Source organism: Apus apus, chromosome 24 (assembly GCF_020740795.1).
Source record: "Apus apus isolate bApuApu2 chromosome 24, bApuApu2.pri.cur, whole genome shotgun sequence".
NCBI lineage: Eukaryota > Metazoa > Chordata > Aves > Apodiformes > Apodidae > Apus > Apus apus.
Window position 1 is genome coordinate 3,613,798 of NC_067305.1, and position 18,287 is coordinate 3,632,084.

Below are 18,287 nucleotides of genomic sequence, written 5' to 3' on the forward strand. Positions count from 1 at the left end.
TTTCAGACAATCTTCCTTTAATACAAAGTCAATATATCTACATACACAGTGGTATGAAAACCACTTAACTGTTTCAGTTTGAAATAAACAGTGTGAAAGCAACAGCACTTTGCTCTCATACAAAAAAAAAAAAAAATTTAAAATAAAAACCAAACCTTCCCTCCCTCCCCCCCCCCCACCTTGTCCAGTAAGATTTTGCTGCAACATACTTAAAAATTTGGGCAACTTTCACACAAATAAGAAGTAAAATCTTGAAGAAGCCTTTCATTTGTTTCTCTTTTTTTTTTTTTTTTCCTTTTTTCTCCTCAGTTAAAGACAGGAACCAAGGTTGTGGTGGGGTTTCCTGGGTAGCACTTGATGGCCATGATTACCCCTTCTAGAAAAATAAAATGAAACTAAAAAAAAAAAAAAACCAACCCAAAAGAAGTCACAGGCAAGCAGTGTTCAGGGCAGTGTCTTTTCCAAGACAGGCTGTCCTCTGTGCACTTCTGCAAGAAACCTCCTAGTCATGGACACTTGCAAGAGCATTTATATCTACAACCAGCACATGGACAGACTTGGGTTGTTACCTACAATACAGCTTTGATGTTTAAAAAAAAAAAAATAACCAAACCCACCTCTCTGTGTGTGCTGCCACAGCCCCCACATCACTGTCCTTCTGTCTTCAGCAAGACACTGGGATTGGTTTATCTCCCAGTTCACCTCTGGTAAGATCCCAGCTGAAGGGCAGGGGGTGGCACTGCTGCCATGGCCAGGCCTGCCTGCCCCCCCACCCCTGCCAGGGACACCTGATATGTCTTTAAAAAAAAACCAAAAACAACCCAAAAAATAAAATAATATCCAGAAAGGACATTTTTGTTGTTGTTCTTCTTACATGAGCAAGTTAAACCTTTTAAATGGTAGAAAAGCAATATGTAGAAGTAGCAATTTGCACTGCATTTTGATATATCACAGCCATTACACGTAACATTTCTACAGTGAAAAAATAGACTTGTCTTTGAACAGAATATGAACAAATAAGCAAATTTTTTTTTTGTTTTAAATTCATCGACTGATATTCTTTTGTCTTTTTTTTTTTAAAAAAAAAGGAAAAAAATTACACTATTAAAAAAAAAAGAAAGGTAATGTCACTTGTTACAGTTACATCAATACTTTAAAGAAAGCCACTCACAGTCTGTGCTGCTGACTGCATCTCACTGGGTGACATCTGTCCAGCTGGGGCAGGGTGGTGGCTGTGCCAGTGGCCTTGAGGGGACATGGGACAGTCCTGAGAGTATCTGCATGGCTCCCGGGGAGGGGAGGGCTGGCAGCAGGGAAGGGGGTGCCCAGTGGGGATCAGTTTCTCAGGGGGGGCTCCTCTGGGAGCTGCTCCTGCAGCAGGACCTGTGGGCAGAGCTGTGTGTGGCACAGGGGGTGTGCAATGAGGGTGGGAAGTGGGGGGGGGGGCTGCCTTTTTTTGAGGGGGGGGATGTCCCAGCCCTGCTCCAGTGGATGCCTTGGTGGTAGCTGGAGGTGCTGAAAGGGGGAACAGAACCAGCAAAGCCAGCTCAGGGGAGCTGCTGCCACCTCTACCTGTCCCTGTGCAAGGGGAGGGGCTGCACCACCCAGCTCTGGGGTTTCTCTCTTCCTCTCTCTCAAGTAGCCTAAAAAATAAATTTTGGAATTAGAAGAAATGAGGAATGTTCCAAGTATTCAAAAATGTGAGCTATAAAACCTGTGGCATGGCAGGGGCATTCAGTGAATGCTGTCTGCAAGGTGCCTGTGAGCCCAGAATCATCCCACTCTTGCTACTGGGGTTATTAAGACTCCAGCTCGAAACTCGTGACCAAAGTGTTGAGATTTAGTTCCTTGTTTCTGTTTTCATCTTTTACAGAACACCTTCAATTCTGCAAGTGACTTCTTTTAAAGACTGCCAACTATATTAGTAAATAAACTGAACTCTAATGATGTAACCCAAGTCGGTTTCCTTCCCTTCTCCAGCAGTGAGGGTTCACAAGGTGTGTTTTAGCTTTTGGATCTGGTTCATGATGTCCAAACATCCTCCACAGCAAACACCACTTGAGGTAACAAGAGCAGTTCACCACTTAAAGCAAGTCCTTCAGCTACCTCCTGAGCTGCCTCTTCACAGTCCAGGTTACAACATGGAGTTCCTGAAGGGGTGTTCCTTTCAGTCCTTTCCCCCTGCTCCCCAATGCATTGTCCAGATGAAAAGGTACTTCTTCTGATTCAGTTTTGTAAGTTCAAGCGCTCCTCCTGGGTCAGAAGAGGCCTTCCAGGACTTAAGTGGTTGGTAGAGTCTGCACAACAGATGGCTTTTTATGTTGCATAGTGATCAAAACTCCCCAGATACTCCAGAGCTGCCTGGTAACAGAACTGGTATTCATCCTGCAAACAGGGAAGAGAACCAGCTTCAGAGGTTTGAACCAGCCCTTCAGGATCCCTGTCCCTGTGCAGGAACCATGTCCAGCCTCTTGCATTTTCCAAGAGCTGCCAACTGCTGGGAATGGAAATCCCTTCCCATCAGACCAACCACCGACCCTGGCTCTGCAGCCAAGCAGGGCTGTGGTTAGGGGAGGTGAGTCCCCTTTATCTCAGGGGTAGGGATGGGATAAGAAGGCAAGATGAAATCTTTGAGACTAACACTGGGACTTCACTTTTTAAAGGAGTGAAGTCATTTTACAGCAGCACAGCCTGGGCTCCCTCCCTCTTCAGGGGAGGTTTTGGAAGTGGTTGGGAAGTCAAAAATGGTGTTCCCCTCCACCAGGATCTGCAGCCCTGGTGCTTTTTCTCAGCCCTCTGACCTGGGACAGAGGACAGGTCCCCCCCTCCCCAGCTCCCACCCTCACCTCTGTTTGCACCATTGCAGGTCGTTGTGTTCGCAGCATCTTCACTGTCTGGAAAATATCTACAACCCCCTCGTAACGCATTCGTTCCAGGACGATGCTCAAGGTGATGAACACTCCAGTCCTGCCCACGCCAGCACTGCAGGGAGGGGAGAAGAAAATACAAGGCAACTGGATGTTACAATGTTCAAATGCTTCCCTAACTGCTGAGGTGAGGGAATGGCTGAGCTGTGTCTTAGGAACATGAAGGTGTTAGAAGTGAGGAGGCTCAGGAGGTAGGAAAGAGTAAAACTACCAGGCTGGGTGACCCAAACAGATGTTTGAAAAGTGAAATGAAATAAAAATCAAGAGCTTTGGGTAGTGTTTAACAGCATTCAGTGTGGAAATCATTACTAATATGTAACATTAGGCTTTAAAAATTAAATTATTTGAAGAATGCATCGTCTGCTGCTGTCCAGGGGCAGGGAGGGACAGTCCTTGCTCCCACCAAACACAAGTGCTAGAGGTGCAGAACTCGTATAAAAACACTTCTCATTCTGCAGATCACATACTGCTGAAGTGGTTCCTTCAGGGATCAGCATTTCATAGCTCTCCCTTGGATTTAAAGGGTCAAGGACCTTGTGGGCAGTGCCCAGGTCTGAAGGGAGATGAGTCTGGCTGGCAGAAGCAGCAGAGTTTGGCACCTCCCTCCAGACAGCCCTGAGAAATCTGCTGCAAAAATGGGGTAGGAAAGAGGAGGCAGAGCTGCAGGATCTTACTTCCTTCTGCTCTTTTGCATCCTCAGATGAGTTTGTGTTGAAGAAAAGAGATGTTTCCACTCACACGTGCCTACCTGCAGTGGACAGAGATGGGGCCATCCTGGCCAAACTGTTCCTTGGTCTTATGTACCTGCCCAATGAAATCAATGAAGCCTTCTCCTGATTTTGGCACACCTTGCTCTGGCCAGTCAGTGAACTGGAACTGACGAACAGTCCGTGACTGACCATCCTGGGGGAGGAAATGGGGACAGTTACAGCATCCCCTGGGTGTGGTACTAAACACAGAAGGTGTAGAAAAACCCCAACCTGTTTCATTGCTCAGTCATGAAGGGGCACAAAACCTTGGTGTTAGAACCAAGTGAACAGGTCTGTATCATCTATCTAGCTAATGATGAAGCTGCTCATGTTGCAGGTGACATTTCTGGTGTTGGCTTGTCAGTACAGAGCCAAGCAGGTGAGATGAAAGCCCTGAGCACTGCAAAGCCTGCACAGATGGAGTCTCCAGCAAAGGAACAGTCAAGGTGAGGTCACGGCCTCTCTATCAATCTTGAGAAAGAGTTGCCACAGTGTCAGAATTCCAGCTGACAGGAAGATAAAATCCTGTTCTACCAGGACTGATGAGGCAGCTTCCTCCTCAACCTTGCAAATACAAGTATCAGAAGCAGGAGCCTCTGCTGTCAGAGTGAGGGTTACACTTGCTAAACAAATTCCAGAAGGTATCAAAATATTCCTTCAGAGGAGAAATCTGGTTTGGAATCTGAGCTGTGTGAATGTGCCACTTTGAGCATGACTAATGGTGGCTGCTCTTAAGAGCCAGAGAAGTGCACATTTTCTGTAGGGTGCAGAGATGCTCTGCAAGACTGGTTAGTTCATTTGCTGTTTGGGGAGCTCCTGTTCTGCTTTCATCTCAAATAAGCTGCAGTAAACCCAAGATCTGGGTACATCTCTAACCAAGTGACTCACCACTGTGATTAGCGAGCAGAGGCTAGAAAACTCCTTTCCATTTGAAGCAGATGCAATGAAGTACAAGCTGTGTTTGTGTGTTCTCTTCCCTATCATCCCCAAACTCTCCTCCACTGATGATATTCCCAGACTTCCACAGACAAAGTGTTTACACCTCACTCCTATGGGAGCCAAAACGCTCCAAACTCCCTTGTTTTCTGGACAGCACCTTCCCCTTGTGTGGGATTGAACCTCTCCAGCCCCTCCCAAGCTCTGAGTTCAGGCTGGGCAACACTCACCCTGGCATCCGTGACCTTGAATTCCCGCAGGATGTACTGGGGCATGTTGTACTCAGCCATGGGATCTACCACAAAGTACTGGTACCGGGCCGAGCGCTCCGCTGGCCAGTACTGATGGCACTTTTCCTGTGGCAGAAGGAAAGAAATGGTCCTTGTCAGCCCTTGGATGCAGCTCCCCACACCCCCCCCCTCCTCCTCAGCAGGCTCTTACCCGCCCCATCTCGCGGAGCTTGGTCAACATCACGACGATGGTGGAGTTGTTCTCCCACAGCATCCGCCAGAAATCCTCCGTGGTCTCTGCCAGCGGCCCCTGGGTAGCGATGTAGGCCTTCTGCTGCCTGCAAGAGCACAGGGCAGGGGAGAACTGGAGCTTTGGGACAGGCATGCAGAAAGCTGGAGAGCAGGAAAACCCATGAAGTGCTGGGGAAGAGCTAGAACCAAGATTCAAGTGGCAGGAGGTGACTTTGGTGCTCACGTGCAAAAAACCACCACTGGTGAAGCTTTCCCTACAGCTCATGTCCAAGGGTAACTGGCTTGAATGGCTTTAAACTGGAAAAGGGAGATTTAGGATGGACATGAGGAGGGAATTCTTAACTGTGAAGATGGAGACACTGGTGTGACACATCCATCCCTCAGTCCTTCTGCACCACAGAATCATTCTGGTTGGGAAAGACCTTTAAGATCGAGTCCGACCGTAACCCAAAACTCTACCAACCATTAACCCAACTCTACCAACCATTAACCCAACGCTACCAAGTCAAACCATCCTCCTCAGCACCACGTGCCACCTGCAGAGCCAGGCACAGCACATGGGGAGGAGCAGGCCCTACCTGTAGCCATCGATGAAGCTGGCGTTGATGTAGTCGGAGCCCTCGACGCCGCGGATGGGCTGCAGACAGACCCGCGTGGTCTCGTAGGGCATGATGTTGACCAGGCGGTTCTTGAACTTGTTGCAGGGGAGGTTGGCACTGATGAACCTGGAGGTGTGGGCTTTGGAGTTGGCCAGTCGCTGAAGGCAAAAGCAGAGGCACAACCAGTTGTGGCACAACCACTGTTTTTTTTTTTTTCCTTTCTTTTTTTTCCTGAGCCCCAGGCCAGCCCCACCACCTTGTTCTGCCTGGTGTGCCCTCCTGGTTTGTTGTTTTGGTTTTGGAGTCTGAGACCTTTCCCAGAGCAAAACTTTCAGAGGAGAAAAAATTAAAAACCCCAGTCTAAGGTGGGAGCAAATTCCCTCTGGATTTGAAACGACCTCCAGCAGGGGCAGGCAGGGCTCCTCTGGGAACTGTGGCAGCCTAAGTCAGGAAGGTAATTACTTCTCTAACACAGAACCTCAAGTTCCCATCAGCCCTATAAATACTTCCTGCCTGCTGCCAGCACAGCAAGGCTCTCCTGAAGAACATGGAGCCTTCCCCAGTGATCACTGTGCCCATCCAAGCCTCTGCCATTACCTTGAACTCCAGCTCCATGCCCGTCACGTGCTCTCCCACTTCGATCTGTGCCAGTTTCTGGATGTATGTGTAGAGATTCCTGGCTGGGACCTCTGTGTTGCCACAAGCAACAGCCTCGAGCAAGGCATCGTGGATAAAGCTGTACTGGTCTTCAGTCTGCACCATGTAGTTGCGCTGGGACCTCATGAGGGTGACGTGTCCATAAATGTCCACTGTCTTCTCGTGCTTGATCCTCTCCAGCATGGCGTCGATCACGATGAAGCAGCCGGTGCGGCCGACACCCGCGCTGGAGTGACAGGGGGAGAAAAATAATGAAGTGATGGATTATTATGATACTCCAAAAGGTCACCCACGGGGGTGGGGGTCTCTGCAGTGCCACAGGCAGCAGTGAACACAGGGCAGAACAGATGCACAAGGCAGAGAGCGGACACCAAGTGCAGGAACCCTGTGAGCACAGCTCCTGCGGGGCTGAGGGGAAGGACATCTGGGCAATCCTGGTCCAGCCATTCCATGAATTATGTTGTATTAAAGGAATCTGCCTCATGGGAGCAGTGCTCCGGAGTGCCCCTGGCCACTCACCTCGGGGTGTTGCTTGTGACTGTGTTGGAGGGTTTGGCCAGTGAGCAGCAGTGGAGGGCAGGGGTGACACCAATGTCTCTGCTGCTCTGAGCCGCTCCAGTGCACGAGCACAGGCTGCACGGGAGCTGGGGAGCCGAGCTTTGCTTTGTTCAGCTCAGTTTAGCTCAAACTTCCCAAACTGAGTTTGTTTTTTTGTCACCCGAGGACATGATGGAGGATGAGAAGTTGCCTCTGGGGATGTGCCTACTGTCCCTCCACACTGACCTGCCCTGTTTCTCCTGCCTCTTCACCTCTGACGTCCCCTGGCCGGGAGCTCTCCTGGCAGACACGACTGTGACAATTCTGGGTAGGGGGCTCTAGGCTTGAGCACCAAGGCCTTAAAAAGCACATCTAATCACTCAGATCTTTCAGCAGCTCAGAACTGGAATGCTCATGGTGTAATGAGTAACATGTGTCACCTCTTTTCCTAAATGTTTTTGTGCCTGGAGGCAACATCAAACTTGTGTGTAAAGGCACCTGGGACCCAGCAGGGCTCTGTGCTCCGCGCAGCTACCGCCGCTAATTAAAGGTTTCCTTTTACTACCCAGCACAGCCCCTTTTTATTCATAAAGCCCCTGGATCTGTGTTAATGAGGCTGCCCAGCACCCAAACCAAATTGGGGACTGGAGCTTTGGCAAGAATGTAGCACCTGCTCTGGGAGCTGGTTCCTGCCCGGGCTGAGCTGACAGCTCTTTATTCATTCTCCGAGAGGTGCATGATCATTGCCAGCTGCAGGGTTAGTGATAAGTTGCCCACTTACAAAGCCCGTTTAAAGGACATCCTCTAGGAGAGGCAGAATTAGCTTCCCCCAGCAGCCTGTCAAATTCAGATGCCTTCCCTCAGTGCCGAGTAACCTGCAGGCTCCTCCACGCCCTCCTGAGGAACACAGGGGTTTATCTGAGTTGAGGCTGCAAAGGTTCCTCCTCGGGTTGTAAATTGAATTAGGGAACACACCTGCCCAGGGGGGCCTTCAGTAGCCTTATCAGAAGGGCTGCAGCCCTGAAAAATCCCCCTCTTTCCATCCCTGTCTGCTCTCCCTTTGGCAGCTCTGCCTCCCAAACACTGATGCAGCAACAGGGAGCAGCTGCCTGGGTCCCACTGCATCTTCCTCCTTTCCCTGCTGTGACAAGGAACAACCCCTACACACAAACCCACAAACCCTGACCCCAGTACAGCACAGGGGGCTTCCCAGCTAACGAGGTCTGAGCGACTGGGTGCAAATTAAACTACTCATCAATCCAGGAAATTCTGTGCCCAACAAAAACACCAGATAGCCTCCTCAGATGCTGGCTGGAAATCCACCTGACAGGACAGCCCTCACCTGCTGGGTACTTGGGGGCCGTGAATATTATCTGAGGGCTGGAGCAGCTCTGCTCTGGAGCCAGGCTGGGAGAGTTGGGGTGTTCAGCCTGGAGAAGAGAAGGCTCCAGGGAGACCTTAGAGCACCTTCCAGGGCCTGCAGGGGCTCCAGGAAAGCTGGGGAGGGACTTGGGACAAGGGCAGGGAAGGAGAGGACAAGGGAGGATGGATTAAATGAAAGCCCCATCCCTGGCAGTGTTGAAGGGCAGGTTGGATGGGGCTTGGAGCAACCTGGGCTGGTGGGAGGTGTCCCTGCCCATGCAGGAGGTTGGGACTGGATCATCTTTACACCCAAACCATTCCATGACTATGATTCTACTTGCTAAGAGTCTACAGACATCTCCAAGGCACAAATCAACATCCTACTGAACCTCTGCCTCCCTTCCAGGTGGCTCTGCTCAAGAGCTGAAGGACATGAGTACCTGCAGTGCACCACGATGGGACCAGCATCAGGGGGGTTGCAGGTTTTCACCCGTCTCAGAAAGGCCAGGAAGGGGGTGGGATACTCGGGGACACCGTGGTCAGGCCACGCGGTGAACTGGAACTGGCGGACCTCCCGCTTCTCACTGGAGCCATTCTGCAAAGACAGAAGAGCAGCAAGGAGGGTGAGGTACCAGCACACCACCACACCCTGCCTGTGCTCTGCACGGACAGCGTGGTGTAGCCCATCCCAGGGGAAACTCGGGAGCAGGACAGGGCTCACCTTGTGAAGGGAGAACGTTCGGACGCAGAACGTGGCCAGTTCGATGGTATCGAGCAACGTGACCTGAATCATCCCATAGGTGTCTGTGCCTCGGCCTGGCCAGTACTGGTCACACTTTATCTGGAAGACAGGAAGCATGGAAAACCCTGTGCTGCAGGGGAAGCTCACTGCACAACTGCTCTGCCATTCCAGGAGAAGCTGGGCAGGTCAAAGAGGGGAGGGAAGGTGCAATAAGTGTCTTTTCAGAGCCCCACGATAGGGATAGACCAGGCTGGAAAAGCTACTGAGTAAGCCCAGGCTTTGATGCACCACATCAATCATGTAGACAACAGACTGGAATGATCCTGAAGATTAGAGTGAATGTACTGGGGCTTGTTAAACAAGAGAACTGAATGTGAAACTTGCCACATGATTAACTCTGAGACAAACCTACAAAGCATGCAATGGGATCGAGTGTCCTCTGCTCCTGGAGCTGCAAAGGAGGCTGCAGCTTTCCAGGGTGAATGGTTTGTTTTTTTAAAGGAATGAATCACTGAACTTTCAGGGTGCTGGCAAAGCAGGCAAAAAATCCCTCCCCCTGACACAAGAGTGGGCTGCAGATCAAAGGGATTTGCTGTTCCCCAAGCCTATCCTCCAATCCCCCCCGATTATGACTAACCAACCATCCATCCGTCTCGTGCATCTTACCCGTGATTTCTCCTCCAGCTTAGTCATCATAACAATAGTAGCTGAACGTTGCTCCCACACCATCCTCCAGAAGTCCCCAAAGGTCTCTGGCAGAGGCCCCTGGGTGGCAATGTAGGCATTTTGCTTCCTGTAGCCATCGATGTAGTTAGCATTGATGTAATCACTGCCCACAATCCCTGCATTAAAACAGCAAAAAAGTGTCAGTGGATTGTGCAGGTCTTTGCAAGCACGAAAAGATCTTCACAGCAATGTTAGCAGAGGTAATTCCCCTGCAAAAAAATCTCCCAGAGCCTTCATGGTTGGCTGGGTTGTAGTCACAGGCCCTTTGCAAGCACCTTCCAGCTAAAGCTCCTGCACTGCAGGGAGATACGAGTGGTCAGGGTTGGAAGGGACCTCCCAAGACCATCTAAGTCCAACCCCACTGCTAGAGCAGGATCCCCTACAGCAGATCACACAGCAACATGTCCAGCCAACAAATAACTTATTGCAGAAGATACTAAAAAGACTGAGTATCAAAGCCTTGAAACCATGGTCTTGTTACTACTGTTGGCAACTGGGACAAAAGACCTGCCCTAGGGTTTCATTGCTCACAAACAGGACAACAACAAGTCCTTGTCCCAGATCACCCAGAGCCTGGGCAGCAAATGCACCATGGTCTGATCCCAGCAGTGAGCTACAGCTGGACAACCTAAGGACTAAAAGCAGGCTCAATTCAGCCAATAAAAGCTTTGAAATTACAGGCTTGGACCTGCTTTAAATTGTCTGCTGTCATTTTGAGGAGTGGGGTTTTTTTTTAGTTCCCATGAGTTCCAGGCTATTGAGTTCCAGCTGCTTCACTTGCCTGTGTCCTTGCTTGAGGGGTTTGATGCGAGTGGCAGGAGGTTCTGCCAGAGTGAAGAGGGTGATTGGGACATGAAAGAAAACTGCTCTGAAGTTAAATGGACATTGGCAAGCAGGGATGTTCAGGTTCAGCTTTAAGAGCCTCTGAGCTTGGCATGGGGGCTCTGGGCTGTTTGGCCACTTGGCCCATTGCTAATTGCAGCAGAGCAGCTGGCAGGGCTGGCAGGTTCCTGCCAACCTGTGATTAACTCAGTTCAGAGGCTGAACTCCTGTCTCCAGGGGGAGCCAAGGGTGGGAAGCAGCATTGGGATGGAACTGGGTTGCTAGTGCTCATCCTGCTGGAGCAAAAGGCACTGCTGCTCCCCTTGGTGAGGAGCAATCCATGCTGAATGGCCTGCCAGTCCTCAAGGGTACATGGTAATTTCAGCTGCTGGTAGAAAGTGGCTTTTGATTACATTTCTGGAGGGTTCCCTGCCCCCATTCCTTCCCAATCTGAAATTTCAGGAGGAAAGGTGGCTGTGCAGCAGCAGCAGGAGTGTGATCAAGGCTGAGCTTCTGGAATTAATGTCCTCTCCAGCCCCCTCAGGTCCACTCAGTCATTTAAAAAGGGGGCCATGAGCTCCTGCAATGTTTCCCTGTGACAGACCATGTTGCAGAGAAGTCACAGAATTAAAGTCACTACTTCTTCCTGACCAAGAAGACAGTGACAATCTGCAGCCTTGACAAATCCAGATATAAAACAAAGAGAAAGCAACAACTAATTCCTCCAAGCCTGTTCATCTTCCACCTCTCAGCATAAAATACAGCCTGGTAGGAAGGAGCACACCAGCCAAGACCTGTCAGAACCTCTCAGATGCTTGAAATGAGCAGCCCTGCGCTGGAAATAGGCTGGGAGAGTTGGGGTGTTCAGCCTGGAGAAGAGAAGGCTCCAGGGAGACCTTAGAGCAGCTTCCAGTGCCTGAAGGGGCTCCAGGAAAGCTGGGGAGGGGCTTGGGACAAGGGCAGGGAGGGAGAGGACAAGGGGGGATGGATGAAAACTGGAAGAGGGAGATTGAGTTTGGACATCAGGAGGAAATTTTTTCCTGTGAGGGTGGTGGAGCAACCTGGTCAAGTGGGAGGTGTCCCTGCCCATGGAAGTGGGTTGGATCTAGATGATCTTTAGTCTCTTCCAACTCAAACCACTCTATGCTTCTATGAAAATTAAACCTTGGCCTGTTGTACCTACACCATTGATCCCTCCTGATGCTGCGTGGGCAGGGTGGGGGCTGCTGCCTGCATCCAGCCCTGTGCTTCTGCCTTCCAAAAGCCAAGACCAGTGTCCACTCTTACACTTGTGTTCTTTTGTCCCTTGAATGACAAGGCAACTTTTAAAAGCCTTTGCTTTCCTTGGCTCATACAATATTAATCTCAGAAGAAGCACAAGCCAGAACACAGTCATCTTCAAAATGAGAAATGTTGAAAATCCTCTCAAGGCTGACAAGACCAATCCAGATTTGTGCAGCTTTTTGGCAAATCACCATGATCTGTTGTATCACAGAGGAGCTCTTCCACTTCCCCCTGCCCCTCAGAGTTACCTCAGCAGAGGGGGATTATTCTAGCAATTCCCTTGTCCCAAAGGCTTCTGAATTAACCTTTTCATTCACCAGGAGGTTATGAGGACATTCTACATCCTCTCTGCTCAGTTGATCTGCTTTTGGTAACACAACACTGGCCTTACACGCTTTGCCTCACACACTTCACTCGTACAACACAGCTACACACAACCTGGAAGATAAAACTCCAATATTATCTGGGCAGCAGCCACCAGTTTGACAGAAGCCCTGTCAAACTCCATCTCCTCTGCACCAAAAGCCCCTCTTATCCCAGCACATGCCACAGCAATGGTGTCAGGAGTCACCAGTTGTGAAATTTAATGGGAATTTTCTGACTGCACTGCCATAAGTGGCTCAGGAATCAATTTATGACCTACCAGGCTAACACTAACCCTTTTATTCTTATTCTTAGCCTTTCAGGGGCCAGGACTGCAGCAGAAGCTGCATATCAAGTAATCTTTCTGTCTGTACCACTTGGCAAGCACATCTTTGCTATGGTGTGACACTCAGACAGGTACAGTCAGCCCTGTGCTCACTTCTCATTCATCCCCCGTACAGATCCACAGCCACCCTGCCCTGTTCCTGCTCTCTAAAGCACTATGTGTTCTGAATTCTTCCCAATAGTCAGAAATGTATTGAGCAGGGATCTCCCAAGTAGAGGGAAGACAGTTTCTTGATAAAACAGCCCTTGAAATGAGAGATTGCAGCTCCAGGGAATATGTCAGTCACCAGAATTTAACAAACGTGCGGTTTATGGAGGCACCTCCTGCTTGCTGAACTCCCAGGGAGATGCTAAGAGAGAATATAAATAGAGGGTAAGAGGGAAGGGAGAGGAGCATGTGCAATATTTCCCTGCAGCAACTTCAGCCTGGTGCTAACAGGGAGGAGAGACACTCCAGTACCTTCAATGGGCAGCAGGATGACGCGTGAGTGGTCGTAGGCGATGACGTTGGCGTAGCGGTTCTTGGGCTTGTTCACCTCCAGGTTAGAGTGTTCCCAGGTGAACTGCTGGCCAGGGTCAATGGACTGGAGGAACCAGGAAAGAAAACAGAAGAGTCAGAGAGAAGAAAAGCAGCAAATAAAGCTCTGAATCCCTTACACTGTGTGGGACAGGTCATGGCTCTGAGGATCTAGCTGAGGAACGCGGCGCTCACCACTTGCTGCCCTCCAGGACCCACGTGAGCTGTGGGAAAGTCCCAGCCTGGTGGCACAGGGTGCTCATGTCCCCTTCTCCCTTGGCCCCAAGCAGAGTGGTACCTGATGTAATTCCCTCTCTGGCACGATGCACTGCAGCCTGGTGGCAAAAGCACCAGTGCAATTTCACAGCCCTGTGGCACCAACACCTGGGAATGGGGAGAGCTCAGAGCAATCCCATCAGGAGAGATTTAAGGAGTGATGAAGAGGCTACATCTGTGCATGGTTAAACTACATTAAGAGGGCTTAAATGTACCAGTGTCTTGGTTAGTGCTGCTACCTGGAGGAGACACTTAAGCTAGGACAAGGTTTATAACCACCTGTGCAAGAGGGACATGGAACATCAAGGGAAAACCCTGTGCCAGGGGCAGCAGGGACTGGGCTGCTCCACAGAGAGAGCAGGGACAGCACTGAGTGGGACCACACAGACCCAGTGCTGAAGGTCTTAGAAAGCACCACGGGAGCCTGGCAGGGACCTGCCTGTTGGGCAGGGTGGGATGAGGCATCTCCCTGCACAGAGGAGGGGAAGGAAACTTGGCCCTAGGAGCCTGCATCTACGTGGCTTTTTCCTAGAAGAGATGAAGGAGCAAACAATGAAATGCACCAGAGAGATGAATCCTCTCTGCCTGCCCTGGCGATTTATGCCAGGTTTGGTGGTGGGTTTGTTGGGTTTTTGTTTGTTTGTTTGTTGTTTTTGGTTTGTTTTTCTTCTTTCCTTTTCCTAAAAGTCCAGCTGTCCCAGATATGGAAATTAGGTTAATTACATTTACCTCCAAATCCTCAGCCAGAGAATTAAATAAAACAAGGGCTTAATTCCTTCATCATTTTGCAGAGCTCTGGGGGGTTTGCCTTAACTGGAGGCTCTGCAGGAGCTTGCTGAGCTGCTCCCTGTGTTCACTCCCATTGTCCCACACCCTCCTGCCTGGATCCATCCCTTTGAGCTCAGGGGGGTCAGTCCTTGCCAGGCACCCACTGCCCTCCCCTGGCTGTGCTGACCCCAGAGGCTCCTGAGCTCAGCTCCAGGGGTGGGGACAAGGCTGGCACAAAACTACCCAACAGCAGACTCCTCCTGCTTTTGAGCTGTGGAGCAACTGAACTGCTGGATGTTTATGCTGCTGGAATGTGCCTGTTTTACTCCCTGTCCCTCTCATCTCCCCTTGCCTTCATGTCCTCACTGATGTTTGTTTAGCTCTGGCTCTCCCACTAGAGGAGGTTGTGCTGGAACGATGCCAGGGCACTTGGGAGATTGCATGATGCAAATCAGCCTTTGAAATCTGGATGGATCATATTAACAGGCTGCTGCTCCCCCAAACACCCCAACATGGGGTGAGAGACCCCAGCAGAGCAAATGCCCCTTCTCCTCCGTGGAGGAGGTGCTGAGCTGGGAGCACAGAGCTGCTCTACGCATGCTAATGTTTTGCAAGCCAGAGTGAGCAGAAACCATCCCAGAGTCAGCCCTTTGTTCAGAAAACACCCCCTGCAAACAGAGCTAGGCAGTCTAGACTAGTTATCAGTCTAAAAATGTCGGGGCTTTTGATGTCTTTGAACAACAGCAAAAAAAATCCAGTCCTGTGCTCACTCTGCACTGAAAGCAACCGGCCCCGGCAGCGCGTTCGCACGGGGATTAACCAGGCTGAGGCAGCCACGACACCCCAGGGATGGGGCAGGGCTGGGCCAGCACACAGCCTGTCCCCACCTGGGGACAAGGATGCCAGTGGGAGCTCTGATGCTCTTCACCTTCCCCCCTCAGTCTGCCTCAGGACTGGCTTGGCCCATCAGCCCCGGCAAGGTGGGATGTTACAGTCTGGGACAGACATTTGCAATGCTGGACCAGAGCTGGTCGCCTGCTGGAGCCCATTTCAGTAACCAAACATTAGCAGGAAGGAGGAAAAAAGAGCAAAAAACTCCCAGAGTACACAAAAAGGCACAACTCCTCCTGTTTTCTCAGCTTGAGCTCTGTGGCTATTGATCATCCCAGCTCTGGAGGACCTACTGCTCATCTCCCCTAACTTCAGCCACCTAAAGCTGCCTAACTCCTTGGCTCGGTCCCCTCCATGGTCAGCAGCAAGACACAGGCACCCCCAAGGACAACTCCCCATCTGTCTTCCAAAAATGCATCCCCCTTCATGGTGGGAGCTCAGCCCCTGCCCAAGATGGGATGGGAGCTGCTCATGGACTAGGGCTCTGGAACTTCTCTAGGATCTGGAACCAAACCTGGCAAAGCACAGAGCAACTACTTCAAATTCTCAGCAGATAAATAGCTTTTTTTATTTCAACTAACTAGATAATGAAGCTATGTTTCCTTGGATGAGGGCCTGTCTGAATTTCCTAATTCCCTGGCTCTGCACACCCATGCACAGCACTCACTCTTGCTCATACCTCATACTCTTGGGACAATTTCAGGTTATCATTAGCTTTGAGATGCTCTGTGTGTTCAGCCAGCTCGGAAACAGGGATTGGTGGGTGGCTGAGCATACCTAAAAGACAGGAGAGCAGGAAAAGAATCTCATTTAATAATAACTAAAATTCACAACAGTTGCACATTTTGTAAGAAAGAAGAAACAAGAAAAGGAAACAAAATAATAATTACAATGCAAGATCTGCAATGAAAGTAGGGAGGTTAGAAGAGAAGAATTCAGGGCTCGAAATTGTGTCCTTGGAGTAAAAAAAACATAAAAATCAAGGAAATAAAAAAAAAAAACAGTAAAATGAGAGTGCTCCCGTGATGGCCCCATTTCAATGTGTAAATAAGAGCAAAACAAAAAGGAAAATCCAAGAGCAGATGCACGTTAGCAATTCCAATAGTGGACTTAAAATGAGCAAACGCTGCCAGAGGAACCTACGCAGCAAATGTTACAGCACCCGCCATGATCATCAGCAAACTCCAACAGAAAAGAAGGGGCAGGGATCCAACCAACCATGGTGATGTGGGGCAGGGGAAGGGAATGCAGATGGGGGGAAGCAGGGGAGGCTTTTCAGGAATTGTCCTTTGCACAACACGAGCTCCTTGGTGAGCTCATGGCTGCAGCAGTGGGACTGTCACCGGGTGTGGAGATGTCAGCACTGGCTCCTCACTCATGGCCAGGGCCTGGAGCTCCTCCTGCAGCTCAGCCCACAGCTGGGCACTGCTCCATCCTCATCCTCCCTGTCCCCAGTATGGGGCAGGTTGGACCCCTCAGTCTCTGCTGGGGGCGGCATCACCTTTTGTCATGGAAAGACTAAAGATCCTCTTGCCTCTTAGTCTGGGGGTTGGGAAACAAATGGCTGGGGAGACCAAGGCCTCGTGACCCCGGGTTTACCTGCTGCCCTTGAACTTCTCACCAACACCTTCTTGTGTTTTACTGAGGCAGCCAGAACTGCCAGGGAAGAGACTCCATCTTCCCTGAGGTGTACTGGGGGGACCACACTGTGTCAGACTGGTCAGACTGAGGGCACATCTCAGCTGAGCTGCAAAGGCAGACTGGGGGTTGGGTCTGAGGTGGGATTGCTCCATCCTGCTCCCAGACAGGCAGCTGGAGCTCTGGAAGGTGCTGGGATCCTTCCCACCCCATCACCTCAAACAGCTACACGACAAACGAAGGTGGAAAAGCGCTCCGTGCTTTGCTCATCTGCATTGCATGATGGTTTTCCAAAGGCTTCCCGTGCTGTCTGCCAGTCTGTCCACCAGGAATGGCAGGGGACAGGCAAGGACAGCAGCACACCGAGAAGCCCCGGGCAGTGTCCCCAATGAGAAGGACAGGAGTGGAGAAGAGATGGAAGCCAGGGAGAATTTCGAGCCCCGTGGGTGCTGGTGTGTGACAAAGCAGCAGCGGTGGCAGCAGCGTGGTCAGATACTCTGAAAACTCAGCACAGAGATGGCAAAGCAAGCATGACATCTTCAGTTTTACAGTGACTTCCAGAGAGATGCTGCCTCTCCCAGGCCTGGGGACAGGATGAGATTGCCACAGAGTGGGACTTTGAGCCACCACTCCCACAGGTTTCTCCTAAGCTAACTAGATCTCTATTTTCAGCACAAGGAAGTCTGGTGGTGGTGGTGGGGAATAGATCAAAAAAGCTCACAAAAATAACCCCAAAGTATTCCAGAGGCTGCACTGGTTTCATTCCAGTCTGCTGAGCATCAGGGCAGGAAGCATCTCCTGGCTCATGGGAGAAAAACTCCTGCTGAGTCTCTTGCTGTCCTGTTGTCCTTGCAACCGGAGAAGGAATTCTCCTTTGCCTCCCACCTGGACTGGTGGGTGGCTGCCTCCCACCCCAGTACCACAGGGACAGCTGCAGACTGGGGGCACTGGGAGGAACTGGTCCTCTCTGTGCCCACATGGGGCAGGAAGGCCACACTGGCTGAGATGCCAGAGATCAGAGACCAAACCAAATTAATATTATTAACACTTTCCTCAGTGTCTGTCCTTCTGCCTCTGAAGGTGAGGGCTGAAGAGGGCAGCAAACGTACCCCAAGCTGTAGCATTAGAACAAAGCCAAACCCTACACACAACAACTCCTGGCAACTCAATAAACCATCTCCAGATCTCTCTGGGTCACCCCTTCAATGACTTCTTCCCCCCTGGGCTCTTGGCCCAGCTGCCACCACCTGACTCTGCTGCAAAAAAGCTGGAGATTACTTGCTGAAGTGTGCTTAGAAACCCAGTGCTGTAAATGAACCCCCAAATGATGAACACACAGGTTAAAAGGAAAAAAAACAAACAAACAACCTCACGATCAGAAAACCTAATAATGAGCAAACAGGAAAAAAACCTCCCAGGTTCTCTTTGGCTTAGAAGTCCTGGAGCCATACATGTGATTCCCCCTGAGCTGCATGGAAAAGGCACACTGTGTCAATCTGGAAGGAGAAGTCATGCTTCCATTTCACAAGTTTGCTTCATAAAAGCTTCAGGCAAAGTCCTCAGTATGACCAGCTCCTGAAAACCATCTCTGCCTCTTTGCTGGGGCACATCCTGCCCCACCTCCAGCTGCTGCAAACAGACCCTGGCTGAGAGCACATGGGAACCT

General features: G+C 50.5%; 1 protein-coding gene across 14 annotated transcripts in view; it reads right to left on the bottom strand.

The window, feature by feature from the left end:
* PTPRS (protein tyrosine phosphatase receptor type S) overlaps positions 1-18,287 on the bottom strand; it is a 162,365-nt gene continuing 144,078 nt past the window's right edge. For all 14 annotated transcript variants that reach the window (XM_051639352.1, XM_051639366.1, XM_051639354.1 and 11 more), the window contains 12 exons: positions 15,663-15,760; positions 12,992-13,115; positions 9,658-9,833; positions 8,971-9,090; positions 8,690-8,844; positions 6,291-6,576; positions 5,673-5,851; positions 5,054-5,180; positions 4,843-4,968; positions 3,676-3,830; positions 2,847-2,982; positions 1-2,385 (listed from right to left, as the gene is read on the bottom strand). In XM_051639352.1, the coding sequence (XP_051495312.1) occupies positions 2,317-2,385; positions 2,847-2,982; positions 3,676-3,830; positions 4,843-4,968; positions 5,054-5,180; positions 5,673-5,851; positions 6,291-6,576; positions 8,690-8,844; positions 8,971-9,090; positions 9,658-9,833; positions 12,992-13,115; positions 15,663-15,760 (1,751 nt within the window). In that variant the 3' untranslated portion in view covers positions 1-2,316. The remainder of the gene's footprint in view (positions 2,386-2,846; positions 2,983-3,675; positions 3,831-4,842; positions 4,969-5,053; positions 5,181-5,672; positions 5,852-6,290; positions 6,577-8,689; positions 8,845-8,970; positions 9,091-9,657; positions 9,834-12,991; positions 13,116-15,662; positions 15,761-18,287) is intronic.